This window comes from Heptranchias perlo, chromosome 22 (assembly GCF_035084215.1).
Source record: "Heptranchias perlo isolate sHepPer1 chromosome 22, sHepPer1.hap1, whole genome shotgun sequence".
NCBI classification, from domain to species: domain Eukaryota; kingdom Metazoa; phylum Chordata; class Chondrichthyes; order Hexanchiformes; family Hexanchidae; genus Heptranchias; species Heptranchias perlo.
Window position 1 is genome coordinate 34,378,075 of NC_090346.1, and position 16,215 is coordinate 34,394,289.

The window sequence follows — 16,215 nt, forward strand, 5'->3', positions numbered from 1 at the left end:
ATAATGATTTTTGCCATAAAAATAGCCTAATAGTAGTTTTCAATGCATTTGAAACAGAATGTTGCAACCCACTCAGCATTTCATTCTAACATAGGAAATAGGAGCAGGAGTAGGCCACACAGCCCCTCGAGTCTGCTCCGCCATTCAATAAGATCAATGCTGATCTTCGACCTCAACTCCCACTTTCCCCCCCCAATCCCCATAGAGTCCAAAAATCTATCAGTAAGGACATATATTTAGATAGATATAGAATCAAAGTACTATATAAAAATAACAGCTGAATATCTGACTTCAAATGGGGATTGAATTACATCTGCGCATCTGGTTCCATTATCCTCCGCCCTCTAACACTATTTCACCTGAAGACTGCACTTGGTGTGTAACACCTTGGGATTATACTAGAATATATTAAATATCGAAGCATCCATTTCCTGTTATCATAATTTTTGGTAATGATTTTATGTCAACATTTAACATGGAAACTGCCTATGTAAACATCTATAATGATGTGGAGATGCCGGTGATGGACTGGGGTTGACAATTGTAAACAATTTTACAACACCAAGTTATAGTCCAGCAATTTTATTTTAAATTCACAAGCTTTCGGAGGCTTCCTCCTTCGTCAGGTGAACGAATAAAAAATGAAATCCTCGAAATTTCGAGGATTTCATTTTCACATCATTCACCTGACGAAGGAGGAAGCCTCCGAAAGCTTGTGAATTTAAAATAAAATTGCTGGACTATAACTTGGTGTTGTAAAATTGTTTACAACATTTATAATGGCAATCCAGTAAGTAAACTCCTGCGTGTCACGCTGTTTAGCAGACTCCAGCCACTAGACTGCATCTGTGAGTCTCAACTGTCTCTGCCAACACCATCGCCGATTTTGTTTTTCACCAAATCTGAAGGTAAGCTTAAATCTTAATGATTTATTTTTCTTTACTTTTAAATTGATTTATTTTGCTTTTCTTTTCTCCAACCCTTTGCCCTCAGTGGTTACCCCTGTCCAGTGTCCTGAGCTCCACATTCTCTCCATCTCTTACCTCTCTGATCTCCCGTGCCAGTCCTCAGCTCCCTGCCTTTCCCCCGCAAATCTTGGCCCTGCTCTGCTGCCCCACTATTTCCCATGGCTTTGGGCTAGAGAGTCTAGAACTAGAGGTCACAGTCTCAAGATAAGAGGTTGGCGATTTAGGACCCAGATGAGGTAAAATTTCTTCACTCAGAGGGTTGTGAATCTTTGGAATTCTCTACCCCAGAGTGCTATGGATGCTCAGCTGTTGACTATATTCAAGGTTGAGATCAATAGATTTTTGGACACTAAGGGAATCAAGGGATACAGGGATTGGGCAGGGAAGTGGAGTTGAGGTAGAAGATCAGCCATAATCTTATTGAATGGCGGAGCGGGCTCGAGGGGACTTATGGCCTACTCCTGCTCCTATTTCTTATGTTCTTATGTTCCTACATTCCTCTTCAGTTGCTGCTCCCGTTCAAACTGCCATTAGTGCTGAGGTTACTCCTGTGGCATTTCAAAACTTCAATACAGCTAAAGCCACAAACATGCCCGCAATCTGGGCCCATTCCTCTTTGCCAGTCCCAGCAGCCATTTGCCCATACCACCCAACTCCACTCACCTTCCCACCCAGCCCGTCAGTGGGGCGCCTTGCCTCCCATTATTAAAAAGTAGAATTTGGCTGAAAGTGCCACCAGCATTCTGAGGGCAGTTCTGCAACACTTCAATGTGGTGAATGCCACAACTCTCTACCCAACTCCACTCCCTTACCACCCAGCATGTGGCCTCCACTGTCGGTCTACGTGCTTCTACAGCCAGCTGCTCTTCACCAGTTATGGCTCCCACGTCACCTCCAGAATTAGCTCTTCTCCCTTCCCAACCAGCCCGTTGGCAGAAAGTCACGCTTTCCGTTATTAGTGGAAAGAAGTCCCGCTCCTCCATTTCTTTTTCAGGCCTATAGGTCCATCTAGTCTGTCTTCCTGCTGTCCCAACAGTTGCATTAGATAGTGTTTCTCCAAGATACCTGTCTAATTTTCCATTTAGGATATCTGAATCATTTGCTTCTACCATCTCACTCAGTAAACTGTTTCACTAAACAATTACCCTCTTGGTAATATTTCCGTACATCCCGTCTAGATCTTCCTATTCGCAGCTCGAACTTATGTCCGCTCCTTCGTACCCTGATTGATCATCTACACCTCATGTTGTACTATTTTGAATACCTCAATCATATTCCACCTGAGTCTTCTTTCCAAAGAGAAGATTCCTAGAACCTTCAGGCTACCCAATATGTTTTACTTGCCAACTGTACCATCTTAGGAACTCTACTTTTTTCAGCTACATGCTTTCTGTGGTGTGGGTTCCAAAACTGCACACAATACCCCGGGTGGGGCTGACTGAAGCTCAGAAGCCTATTTATTTTTTGACAGCTGCCAGACATCAGCTTGATGCCTTAAGGGATCTATCTATTTAATCCATCTTTGAAAGTATTTTGCCATTAATCCTGTGATCCCTATGCCTGCTTCTTGTCCCTAAATGCATTACTTTACCCACGTTAAGCTGCATCTGCCAAATATCTGCCCATTTCCCCGAACAATCTTGGTGTTCCTATACCTTCTCCCCATCCTCCGCATATTAACTAAACCTGCTACTTTGGTGTCAACAACAAATTTCAAAATGTAGCTACTGGTACCCTCATCCATGTTAATTGTATGATTTATATCAATAAGTGTTAATTGTATTCAGGTGGTGGGTATGAATTGGGAACTCTTGTATCCTTTTTATAGGAGAGCTTACCTGGGGCGGGGGGGGGCGTGTGTGAGAGTGAGTGAGTGAGGGGAATCTCTATGAATAAAGGCTTGGAAACAACTAAAGACTAGGCTCTAGTATTCTATCCTTTACCACATGGCTATCCGATTATAACAATCCAGGCCAGTTATAAAAATGTTTCTGAGTACCAGTCCCGGCACCAAGCCCTGCAGGACTCCACTCCTCTCATCATACCTCTCCATCCAGAACACTTTCCATTCAAACACACCTTCTATTTCCTATAACCCAATCAGCTCTCAGTACACTCTAACTAATGCCATGTTCTTCAAGCGCTTTTAAAACCACAGAATCATTCAGCACAGAAGGAGACCATTTGGCCCATTATGCATATGCCAGCACCACCAGAAGGATTTTAATAGTGCAGAAAGTGCTTAATGTTTAAGCCATTTCCCAGTAATGGCTGGAAACGTGGATTTGCTTTTTACAAGGTAGTCAGGTCGAGGCTTCGACCCCTACCCACTCCAAGCACCTGTACCTTCCTTCCCTTCCCACACAATACACAAACAGTTTTGAGGCTGGATTATTGTCTTTACAATCTCCTCCTGGTTTTGTCATGTACGTGTACTTGCAACTACACCGCTTGTACACATGGCTCCAAAACCAAGAAATGACTACACACACCTCTCTAATGCAGCCCAGATTTATCCATCACTTACTCACCACTGTGTATTCTCCACTGGGGAGGGATGAAAAAATGAAGGATCCATCTTCTCTTGACACAACACTGCACAGGAAAGTTGATGCTTTATCCGCTGCTTGAAATCCTTCAACCGGAGATAAATTACAGCCAGAGATATCCTACCAGTAAGAAAGGGAGCATTAATTGTTAGAAGCAATTACTTCACAAAATGAAAAATAACAGCAATTTAAAGGCTTTCAAAGGGATCATCCATAATTGCCATTTTCCCCACAAAATTACTTCTTCCATTTAGCCTTCCCAAAAGAAAAGTAAAACAAATAGATTTTAAAGGGGTAAATTATTAGTGCCTTTGAATGCCCATATTCAAATCGTAAATAATTCATGAGCTTAAGATGTTACAAAATCCACTACACCAATGCTAATTGAACTGTTACATAAAGGTCAGGTCATTCACTCTCACCTGTTCTGTGACTGATGAGGAGAATAGCAGGAACACTACACCTTTCATTGGCTCTCCATCACTTCGCACAGAGCCCAAAACATCATACCCAGCAACCACAAGAGAATCAATTGCGTTTGCATTAGAATTCATCACCCGCACTGAGGTAGACGCCTAAAGAACAAAAACAAGTTTCATTTGCTGTAATTCAAGATTGCTTTCCTTCAAGATATCTACTGCGGTTAAATATCTTCAGGTTTCACCTGAAAATTCCAGCTAATTGCAGTTATGTTACTAATACCATAACCCCCTTAAAACAGCACAAGGCATTTGAAAATTCACTCATCAAATATTGATAATACAATATAGAGAATGGCAGATACAAGGTAATTAACAGAAGCCAATAATCTAATTAAGGGGTTCAGATGAGGATATAAAAACATGTGTAAAACTCCAGTGATTTATACTTATCATTTCAGCCACAAGATTAGGTTGCTGCCTTATTATTACTCCAGGGTATTCATTCTTTTCTGAATACATACTGTGAACTTTACAGCTTGATTTAGTATTTGTACTGGCAGTGTGTGAGTGCTGATGCTAATAGGCAGTGTGCCCAGTATCATTATGTATGATGGCATTTGTTAATGAACGACATGGCATGGTTATATTTCATTGAGAGATAATCTGCAGTTCATCAAGGAACTCTATGGTCATTACACACATAATAACCACACCATCTGAGCCCTGCATGGATCACCACATAAAAATGCTCAACATTGAAACTGAAAAATGAATCACATTCAGAATTTCCCACTTTAGCAGTTACGAGCTATTAACCATAACAATTATAAGCAAGCCTACTTTCTGTAGAGTCCAGGTAGGGTGAGATGCAAAGATTTCATAGTCACCAGGCAGCACCCTCGTAAATACATACCTATCAAAAGAAAGAAAAATTAGATTCCTTTAGGAATGAAAGGTGGGCTATACGTCATCATCATGTTGAAACCACCGTTAAGCATGTACATACTTTCCTCCAGTTTGAGTCGACGAAATCTGATCAACATCCGTTCCAGCTTTTCTTAATGTAACGTGAACACCAGCAGGTCCTGAACTTTGACCTTTGCTCAACACCTGATAGAACAAAAATCACAATAATGCAAAGTTTAGTTTATTCACTTTGACCAATATTCACAGGCAATTTAACACTATGAAATAAAAATATTCAATAACAAATATTTTGTTTCAATAGCAATATGGCTACTAAGTTATCAGCAATTTAAAGATAAAATTACAGAATTATAGTCTTTGTTTTTTCTTAAACAATCACGAGCTTTCCTCTAAAGATCTGAAATGTCATTGGCCTGCTCCACCAAATATATTAAGTCACATCACTTCCACGTGCCACAAAAACTGTTCTACTATGGCTATGCCACCAGGAAAAGATTAAACTGTTGTACATTATTGAGTAATTTGAAGATACAAAAAAAAAATCCCTCTTACCTTCCCAGACACAGAAAACCCAGTGAACACAAAATTGATGTCCTCGCCTTTGGTGCAAATGTCATTAATACCATCTACATGAAGATCCACATTTGTAGGCTCTGGTTATAAAGGGAAAAAATTGCCTTTTTAAAAGTAGTGAATGTATATAAAATATTAGCAGATCTCTTGTGGCATCGCTCAAAGTCAGATCATTATTTTATAAGGTCAGGAGTGCTATACTGGTATGAGCAATGTTCTGCTGCTTAAAAGGAGCTGGGTTCCTTTAAGGCCACAAAGTCTAATTGTTGTTAAGTAAACACAGTTTTAGATCAGAGTTTTAATAGTTGCCCAGTAAGGGGACTGTTTTTTTAAAAAAAATACTTGTAAGTTTCAGTCTCCAAGTCAGAAGCACCCAGTATTTAGTAACTGGTTTTTAAAAATTGTTATTTTGCATCTGTTACAAAGTTTGATGTCTCGAGTATGATGGGCATAATTTGCACTAGATGCAATACTTATATTTAGCAATTGTGGGATTCTTAACTCTAGGGAACTCAAGGAATCAATTCAATGATTAGCTACAAAATAACATCTTCAGATCTAATTCCAAGCTTCTTCCCTCCCTCCCACCAAAAATAGAGCTATGGGCATCGTTTTGAACAATTCCCAGGTTGTGGATTAGGATTTTTTTTTAAATGCTTCACAAACATACAAATAAATTCCTTATTAAATTTAATAATTCAAATGGATCTTTGAGGCTGCAATAGCCACACTATTTAAACCAAGTCCTGTTTCACGTGGCTTCAACATAATGGTCCAACACCTCTGAAGACAGCAGAAAGCTGCCCCAAAAATACTCCATAACAATACCCCCCAAAATAAAATCAAATGTAAAATATACATGATTTGAAAGTAGTACATGTAAATTGAATCCTCAGTGGATAACTATGGAATATCATTTTCATCCTCTCATAAGGATGATTTTTGTAACACATTTGCAAGCTTTCCTCCAACAGTTACTAAATGCTGGGTGCTTCACCCAGGTTGAATGAAAATGGCATTCCATAACTACCCAGAAAGTATCTTAATATACAGATGCTCCCTACCTGTATTTTACCTTCCCACTATATCCCTGGAAACTGCATGTTTGTATGCCAGAACATGCAAGTTTTTATATATATATATATATATATATATATATATATATAATTTTTCACCACCAGCATCAGATAGCTACTTTTCTTCTGAAACATCAAGTGTGCAGACAAACAGGACACCAAAAATAGACCCATATACAGGTTTGTCATTAATCCATGATCAGGGGTTATTTTCATGTAAATAATGCTGGCTGTACCATGATAACTGCAGTGAATCTGTATTGCAGTAGATCTGGTGATTATTATAGCCCCATTTCTCTACAATGATTTATACTTACAATTTTAGTATTATCAATACTACATCACATTAATCCATTTAAAAGTCACTTCACACAAAGAAGCGAGTTAATCGGTGAACAGTGTGGGTATTTCAAAAATATGTGCCTATTCTTGTCAGGCTGAATTTGAGTACTCACCAAAGCTCCACCCTAGGGGAGGCTCAATCTTTAAAATGAAATCCCCCTATGGAGGAAAGAAACACACTACTTAAGTACTTTCTCACAATTCTAAATTGAATTTGACATGTCAGAATGTAGTACATTTATACACAAAGAACGTGGACTGTTTACCAATGGAGTAATTAATCTACAGATTTATTTAACACTGCTAGCACAACATTACAAATCAGAATATTTATAAACATTTATTGAAATTTAGAGAATTAATTCTACAGGGATTGTACACATTTCCAACAAAAATAAGTTATTTTTTTATTAATGCATCAAGCCACCCCACAGTTGCACAAACTGATCATGCTGCCATTGCTCAAATGACTGTAGTCGGCACTTCCCTCAAAGGTGAGATGATCATTAAAGAAATTTGGAACATTACACTAATAGTTTGGAATCTGAGAAAGGACTTTGTCTTAAACTATCAGGTTATTTCACGAGTACAAATTGATTTTTTACCACCATAAAGGCCTACTAAACAGTTTATAGAATTATAGTTACCTTGTCATACAGAGGAATCATGAAGTAACCATTGTTGGGTGCACAATCAGTCTGGTATTTCAGTGTGCCCTGCTTTGTGTACAGTTTAATCTGTGGAAGCAATCACAAAGATAGTTTTCCTACGATCTACCAGAAAACTAAAATTGATGCTCAGAAATCTCAGTTCAGAAGACAATATTTGCTGGATCATTTCCTTCCTCATTTTTGTAAAATATGATCTAAAAATGCCCAATGACATTTGCCCTTCATTTTGAACCCTATTATAAAACTGCAGAGATGCAATGAAATTACCTGCAGACCATCCCTACCATCACTGTAGTTGCAGCGGTGCAAGGGCGTATACAGGAAGAGTCCAAAATTAGCACCTCAGCTAGATGCCATCAAGAAAACTCAAAACTGTTTACAGAAGAATGACCCCCAGGTACATCCTGGCCTGGCTGCAGTATACCTTTACAGAAAGAGTTCAGAATTATCAGATTAGAATTTTGAATGTTTAGTGTTACACTGAACACCAGTATCTGCTTGAGTGGCATGGGGCTGGCTCAACATCACTCTCTGGCCAGACCCAAAGAGTTGACAAGACAATCAACTCTCTACTAAAATTAGACTGCCTGGAACTTTGCATCATATTAATTCTAGCAAGTACAGAGCTAATGCAGTATGAAGCCATCACCTGGAAGTGATTTCATACCTACCTAAATTCAATTCGATCAACTTCATAACTTAATTATACTTCACAGTTTGCATGGTGTGAAGCCAAAGCCACTTTGTATCAATGCAAACTATGTAGTAAAACTGGCCTATAATCCAAAACACCTTAAATGGAGGCTAAATATTCTAAGACAAACTCAACCACAAGGGTAAAAGCTAATTGTATCCATTATTAGCTATTTCCATAGGTTAGGTTATTCATTGCTGAAACAACTAAATTGTAAAACTTCAGTACACTTACTAAGAATATTTGTTTAGAAGTTTGTCATTCTCTTCATAATTTTTTCTCCCACTACTACCATTTTTAAATAATTATTAATTTTTATCATATTATTTGCAATCTGTGACATACACTGGAAATAATAAACACCAAGGCAACAATACACTGGAACATTCACACCAGTAACTGCTTCAGCCTTTGGCTTTACTTTTCCATCTGCCTAACTAGGCTGGCCATCAATATCAACTCCCTGGTATCATGATTTTCCCCTCTACAGACTCCACATCTGTCTACCCTTTGTCACTATTTCGCTCAGGTCTACCTGTCCACTAATTTGCTCAAGTCTACCTGTCCACAGTCCCACCATTCAGCTTCATTCTTCTGATCAGTCAAACTCCAGTTAGGACTCATTCCAGTACTTTTGTGGATACCAATTTTCAGTCGCACACATATTCTACAGTTCACAATCTTCTAACCAATATGCTGATGCTCTCCATTACTTCAGTGGTGGTCACATGATCCTCCCACTTGATATCCAACAGCCTTCTTGGACAGCATGCTCCAAGATCATCCAGACTCTGTTTCAGAATCTTTGACAGCTAGGTAGCACTGTCAACTATGAGTCAGAAGGTTGCAGACTCAAGCACCACTCCAGGGAATTGAGCACATAATCTAGGCTGACATTTCAGTGCAGTACTGAGGGAGTGCTACATTGACAGCGGTGCCATCTTTCAGATGAGACATTAAACCAAGGCCACATCAACCTGTTTAGGTGGACATAAAAGATCCAGTGGCACGATTTTGATGAAAAGCAGGGTAGTTCCCCTAATGTCCTGGCTAATATTTATCACTGAACCCCAACACCACCAAGAACAGGTTAAATGGTCATTTATCTGATTACTGTGTATATACTGGCTGCCGCATCTACCTACATAACAGAGGCTGTGAGGAGCTTTGGAACGTCCGGAGGACATGAAAGGCGCTACAGAAATGTAAGTTTGTTCTTTCTTAGGCTCTCAACACCATACAGAAGTGTACACTGGAAACTCGCCTCTAACTCTTTTACACATTCCAAAAGACATTTCCTCCTTCCCCAGTGAGTTTCATGATAAAACAAAAATATTTTACCTCTTTCTCACATCCCCTTCACCAGGCACACAAACTTACCCAAAGTAATCACTAATATCGTGAGACAGTTTATTGGTGCCAGCTGTGGCTCAGTGGTAACTCTCTCGCCTCTGAGTCAGAAGGTTGTGGGTCCAAACCCCAATCCAGAGACTTGAGCACAAAATCTAGGCTGACATTCCAGTGCAGTACTGAGGCAGTGCTGCCTTCTCGATGAGACGTTAAACTGCCCTCTCAGGTGGATGTAAAAGATCCCGTGGCACTCTTCGAAGAAGAGCATGGGAGTTCTCCCCATGTCCTGCTCAACTTTTTTCCCTCACCCAACATCACTAAAACAGATTATCTGCTCATTATCTCATTGCTGTTTGTGGGATCTTACTGTGTGCAAATTGGCTGCCATGTTTCCTACATTACAACAACTACTTGCATTTATATAGCACCTTTAACATAGCGTTATCAAACAAAATTTGACATCGAGCCACAAAAGGAGACATTAGGAAAGGTGACCAAAAGCTTGGTCAAAGAGGTAGGTTTTAAGGAGCTTCTTGAAGGAGGAGAGTAGAGAAGCGGAGAGGTGTAGCGAGGGAATTCCAGAGCTTAGGGCCTAGGCAGCTGAAGGCACTGCTGCCAACGGTGCAGCGATTAAAATCAGGGATGCGCAGGAGGCCAGAATTGGAGGAGCGCAGAAATCTCGGAGGGTTGTAGGGTTGGAGGAGGTTACAGAGATAGGGAGGGGCAAGACCATAGAGGGATTTGAAAACAAGTACGAGAATTTTAAAATCGAGGCATTGCCGGGCCGTGAGTCAATGTGGGTTAGTGAGCACAGGTGCGAATAGAATACAAAGATGGCGGACAGTCGGGGAGGGAGATGGAATTAGCAGTGAGGGTTTGGAGTTTGTGGAGGAGGCTGAAGACGACAGCTTCAGGCTATTCAGTGTTTAACTGGAGGAAATTTCTGCTCATCTACGTCTGGATAATGGACAAGCAGTCTGACAACAGAGACAGTGGAGACAGCTGGTGGAGAAGTAGAGCTTGGTATGCTCAACATACATGTGGAAGCTGACCACATATCTGTGGATGATGTCGCTAAGGTGCAGCATGTATATGAGGAAGAGGAGGGGACCAAGGATGGATGCTTGAGGGACTCCAGAGGTACAGTTGTGGGGCAGGAAACAAAGCCACTGCTGGAGATGCTCTGCTGTGTTTGAATAGGTAAGAGTGGAACCAAGTGCAGGCAATCCCACTGAATCGGACAACAGAGGTGTTGGAGGAAAATGGTGTGGTCAACTAATGTCAAAGGTTGCAGAGTTCGGGGGGGGGGGAGGAAAAATGCACGAGTCACAGTCACAGAGGGCGTAGGGAGAAACACATGGAGTTGCGGGAAAGATGCGTATAGATTTGGGAGGCGATATCATGTTCAAGAACTTGAAAGGAAAGGGGTGATGGGAGAATGGGACTTGGTGCAAGTTAGGAATCGGGCAGCAAAGTTTTGGATGAGCTCAAGTTTATGGAGGGATGGGAGACCAGCCAGGAGACCATTGGAATAGACAAGTCTATAGGTAACAAAGGCATGGTTGAGGGTTTCAGCAGCAGATGAGCTGAGGCAGGGGCGGAGACAGGTGATGTTAAGGAGGTGGAAGTAGACGGTCTTGGTAATGGAGCGGATATGTGGTTGGAAGCTCATCTCGGGGTCAAATAGGATGCCACGGTTGTGAACAGCCTGGTTCACACTCAGACAGTGGCCAGGGAGAGGGATGGAGTTGGTGGCTAGGGAGCGGAGTTTGCAGCGGGGACCAAAGACAATGGCTTCGGTCTTCCCAATGTTTAGTTGGAAGGACTTCTTGCTCATCCAGTGTTGGACGTCAGACAAGCAATGTGACAAATGAGAGATAGTGGAGAGTTCAAGGGAGGTGGTTGTGAGGTAGAGCTGGGTGTCGTCAGCGTACATGTGGAATCTGACGTCGTGTTTTCAGATGATGTCGTCGAGGGACAGCACGTAGATGAGAAATAGGAGGGGGCCAAGGATAGATCCTCGGGGGACTCCAGAGGTAATGCTGTGGGAGCGATTCAATATTGTGGCGGGGCAGAAACCTGATTGGAGGGATTCAAACATGGAGTTGCGGGAAAGATGGCCATGGATTTGGGAGGCGACAACACGTTCAAGGACTTGAGAGGAAAGGGAGGTTGGAGATGGGGGCAGCAGTTTGAAAGGACAGAAGGGTCAAGGGTGGGTTTTTTGAAGCGGGGTGCGATGATGGCAGATTTGAAGGGGAGGGGGACAGTACCTGAGGACAGAGAACTGTTAACAATATCAGCTAACATGGGGCCAGGAAGAGAAGTTGGGCGGTCAGCAGTTTAGTGGGAATAGGGTCGAGGGAGCAGGAGGTGGGTCTCGTGGTCAAGACGGGCTCAGAGAGGGTATGAGGGGAGATAGAAGAGAAACTAGAGAAAGATGCAAGTTCAGGGGTAGGGCAGGGGGGAACCGTAGGGGAATTTTGGTTTGGTGGGCTAGGGGAAGGGAGGGAAGTGGCAGAGGCAGCTGAACGGATGGTCTTAATCTTAGTGACAAAGAATTCCATGAGCTCCTTGCATTTTTCATTGGAGGTGAGGGTGGAGGGGGCAGGGGAGAGGAGTTTAAGAAGATGGTTTGTAGTGAAGAAAAGGTGGAGGTTATCTGCATTCCAGGATGACCCTAAAATAGTGAGCAGTTTTGGCAGAGGAGAGCAGGACCCGATAGTGCTTTATGTGGTCCAGCCAGATCTGGCAATGAATGTCTAAACCAGTTGTCTGCCATAAATGTTCAAGTCTGTGTCCCTTGGACTTAAGGAAGCGGAGATGAGGGCCATACCACGGGGGTGACCAAGGTGAGAGTGAGTAATAGTTTTAATAGGGACAAGGGCATCAAAGGTGGAGGTGAGGGTGTGATTGAACAGACTGGTAGTGGTAGCTGCAGAAATGTCGAAGTGAATGGAGGGCCAAAGGCTAGACAGTTGGGAATTTGAAAGTGCCGTTGTAAGTGACTTGGAGGATTTTTTTTCCCCAGGGGCAGACACAGAAGGAAGTGGGGTTGGGAGGGGGATGTGGGTGGAGAGAGATACAAGGAAGTGATCAGAGATGGCCTTATCCGCGATTGACACAATGGAAGTAGAGAGGCCACGTGAGATGGCACGGTCAAGGGGGTGGCCGTGAATATGGGTAGGGGGGTTTATATGGAAGAAGAGATTAAGGGAGGATAGGAGGGCAGTGAACTCAGAGGGGAGAGAGCATGATGAGTTGAGATAGAGATTGAAATCACCATGGATGAGAAGTCGCTTGGTGCAGAGGCTGAGGGAGGAAAGCAGCGAAGATATCTTGGTGAGAAAGTTAGCATGGTAGCTGGGTAAGTGGTAGAGAGCGAGGATTTTAAAGGAGAGGCGAAAGGGGTGAGATGCTCAAAGGAAGGGAAGGTGTCAGAGGAGCAGGGGGACAGACCAAGGTGTAATTTGGTCTACACTTCAAAAAAGTACTTCATTGGCTGTAAAGCGCTTTGGGACACCCTGAGGTCCCTGTAAAAATGCAGGTCTTTCTTATTGCCCCCGATTACTAAAGGAGGTACAGGACAATCTCTAAAGCCAGCCCGCATCCCGCTGGGGTCAGCAGGAACCACCGCTCACCGAAGCGACAGTTAATCCTGACATCAGCTCAACAGCCGCGGTGACAGTGACTGGCGGACGGCCCACTCCGTCTCTCCTGCCTCGGCCTGGGTTTTACTGATCCGCGCCCGGCACAGCCCCGCCGGCCGGGGCCCTGTCCCTGACCCCGTCAGCCCGCACTCACCTCGATCAGAGAGTAATTAATCTCCACATCAGACTTCACAAAGCCCCCGCATCCCACCACGATATCCTCGGCCTCCGCCAGACGGCAGCTCAGCAGTGACAGCAGCGCCAACACAGCCCACGGCCTCCCGCCCGCCATGCTGCCGAGCACCGAAACTGCTCCAACTTTCCCCCCTAACCCGCGCACCCGGTCCCTGGCACTCGGCGACCGCAGCCCACTGCCGTCCCCACGCATGCGCCGCCAATGAGCCGCCACTGGGGCAAAAGATGGTCTGCCGACCGTCAGCAGCGGACAGCTTTCGGCGCATCGCCACCTAGCGACGGTGGTGAGTGTGTACACTGCAAACCGACTCCTGGAATTGTTAGTGTGGAATCCCCATTCAATATAGAACTGGATTGGAAAGAAATGAAACCCGCAGTACTAGCAAAAGCTAGCCCACAGCTTCACAAAAGCCTCAAAGATTCCCCCCCCAAAAATTGATAGCGGAAGGTGGGAATGTGCAGGACCTGAAAAGACCAGGGTGGCCCCTCTGGTTGATAGTCTTATCTACATTCTAACCACTTTTAATGCAGACATTGTCCCGTGCTTGCAGGCCAAAATCAATGAAAAGCAAGAACTCCTCATCCTCCCATTTCACTGCTGGGGAGGGTCTCTTCCGTGTTCTTGTATGACTAGGTGGTCTTGTAGAGGGATCATACGGTGCCTATTAGTACGCACGAGGCCTTCGGCAAGCAATAGTTAACTGTTTTATAGACAATGAAAACAGAATAGTGATTTAGGGCTATTTTATTTTAATTGAGCTAGTGATCTTGAGGAGCAGCTGCAATCACTGCAGGGCATGCGGAAGGCTGAGAATTTCCTGGATAGTACGTTCCAGGAGGTGGTCACCCCACTGCCACAGAAAGCTCAGGACAGTAAGTGGGTGGCCATCCGGCAGGGTAGGAAGAGGGAGGCAGGCAGTGCAGGAATCCTTTGGGAGTGTGTTGCTCACTAACCGGTTTTCAGTATTGAATACCAGTAAGGGTAACAACACCTCGAAGGGGTGCAGTGGGGAACATGGCACCATGGGGCAAAGGACTGCACAGTGGGGGGGGGGGGGGGTGCATAGCAAAGTGTAGGATTGCAGTGGTTATAAGGGCTTCAATAGTCAGGAGGACAGACAGGTGTTTCTGCAACTGCAGACGTGAGTCCCGCATGGGGCATTACCTCCCTGGTGCCAGGGTAAAGGACATCACTGAGAGGGAGCATAACATTTTGAGAGAGGAAGGGGAACAGCTAGAAGTTGTCATCCATGTAGGAACCAATGACGTAGGAAGGAAAAGGATTGAGGTGCTGCAGTCAGAGTTTCAGAAGCTAAGGAGGAAGTTAAAAAGCAGGTCCTCAAAGGTAGTAATTTCTGGATTATTCCTAGTGCCACACACTAGTGAGTATAACAGAAGGATAAGACAGATTAATGCATGGCAGGAGAAATGGTGCAGGACAGATGGCTACAGATTCCTGGGACCAGTTCTGGGGCAGGAGGAACCTGTACAAGATTGACAGGTTGCACCTCAACAAAACTGGAACCAATGTCTTCGCAGGGAGGTTAACTAGTGCTGCGGGGGAGGGATTAAACTAATTTGTCAGGGGGGTGGACACCAGGATGAAACATTAGAGAGGGGAAACAAGGTGCACAGAGGACTAGGAGACACAAATAACACTAAAGAATATTTCAGATACAGGAGGGAACAGACAGGGCGCGAATGCGAGGCAGTCTAAGATAAGTTTAGAGTGCACGTGTGTAAATGTACATAGAGTGGTAAATAAGGTTAGTAATCTACAGGCACAAGTCGCCACATGGGACTATGATATAATGGCAATAACAGAGACCCGGCTCAAAGAAGGGGAGGATTGGGGACTTAATATTCCTGGCTACTATGTATTCAGGAAAGAAAGGAGGGAGGTGGCAGTATTGATGAAAGAAACTATTATAGCACTGGAAAGGGATGATGTAGTTGAGAGGTCAAAGACAGAATCTATTTGGTTAAAATTAAGGAATAGAGGAGCTAATATGATACTGGATGTATACTATAGACCACCAAATAGTGAGGAGGAGATAGAGGAGCAAATTTGCAGGCAAATTACAGAGAGGTGCAAGAGCTATAGAGTTGTGATAATGGGGGACTTCAATTATCCCAATATAGACTGGGATAGTAACAGTGTTAAGGGCAAAGAGGGGGAGGAATTCCTGAAATGTGTATAAGAGAACTTTCTTAATCAGTGTATTTCCAGCCCAACGAGGAAGGAAGCAGTGCTGGATCTAGTTCTGGGGAGTGAAGTGGGGCAAGTGGAGCATGTTTCAGTGGGGGAGCATTTGGGAGCAGCAATTATAATATCAAATATAGAATAGTTATGGAAAAGGACAAGGAACAATCAAGCGTAAAATCACTTAACCAGAGGAGGGCTAATTTCAGTGAGTTAAAAAGGGATCTTGCGCAGATGGAATGGAATCAAAAATTGGTAGACAAAATGGGAGGCCTTCAAGGAGGAGATGGTTCAGGTACAGAGTAGACACATTCCCATGAGGGGGAAAGAAAGGGCATCCATAGCTAGAGCTCCCTGGATGACTAAAGTTATAAGAGATTAAAATGAGACAGGAAATTTAAGGTACATAAAAGAGTAGAGAACCAATCTGAATACAGAAAGTATAGAGGAGATCTAAAAAAGGGAGTAAGAGGGGCAAAAAGAGAGTATGAGAATAGATTAGCGGCTAACATAAAAGGGAACCCGAAAGTCTTTTACAAACGTATAAATAGTAAAAGGGTAGTCAAAGGAAGGGTGAGGCCGATTAGGGACAAAA

The 16,215-nt window shown here is 43.3% G+C and overlaps 1 protein-coding gene across 1 annotated transcript in view; it reads right to left on the bottom strand.

Moving 5' to 3' along the window:
- nomo (nodal modulator) overlaps positions 1–13,581 on the bottom strand; it is a 67,474-nt gene extending 53,893 nt beyond the window's left edge. The window contains exons 1-8 of the mRNA XM_068003221.1: positions 13,377–13,581; positions 7,505–7,594; positions 6,971–7,016; positions 5,419–5,519; positions 4,946–5,049; positions 4,780–4,852; positions 3,940–4,092; positions 3,500–3,637 (exon numbers count right to left, since the gene is read on the bottom strand). Coding sequence (XP_067859322.1) covers positions 3,500–3,637; positions 3,940–4,092; positions 4,780–4,852; positions 4,946–5,049; positions 5,419–5,519; positions 6,971–7,016; positions 7,505–7,594; positions 13,377–13,514 — 843 coding nt within the window. The 5' untranslated portion in view covers positions 13,515–13,581. The remainder of the gene's footprint in view (positions 1–3,499; positions 3,638–3,939; positions 4,093–4,779; positions 4,853–4,945; positions 5,050–5,418; positions 5,520–6,970; positions 7,017–7,504; positions 7,595–13,376) is intronic.
- Positions 13,582–16,215: the final 2,634 nt, after the last annotated feature.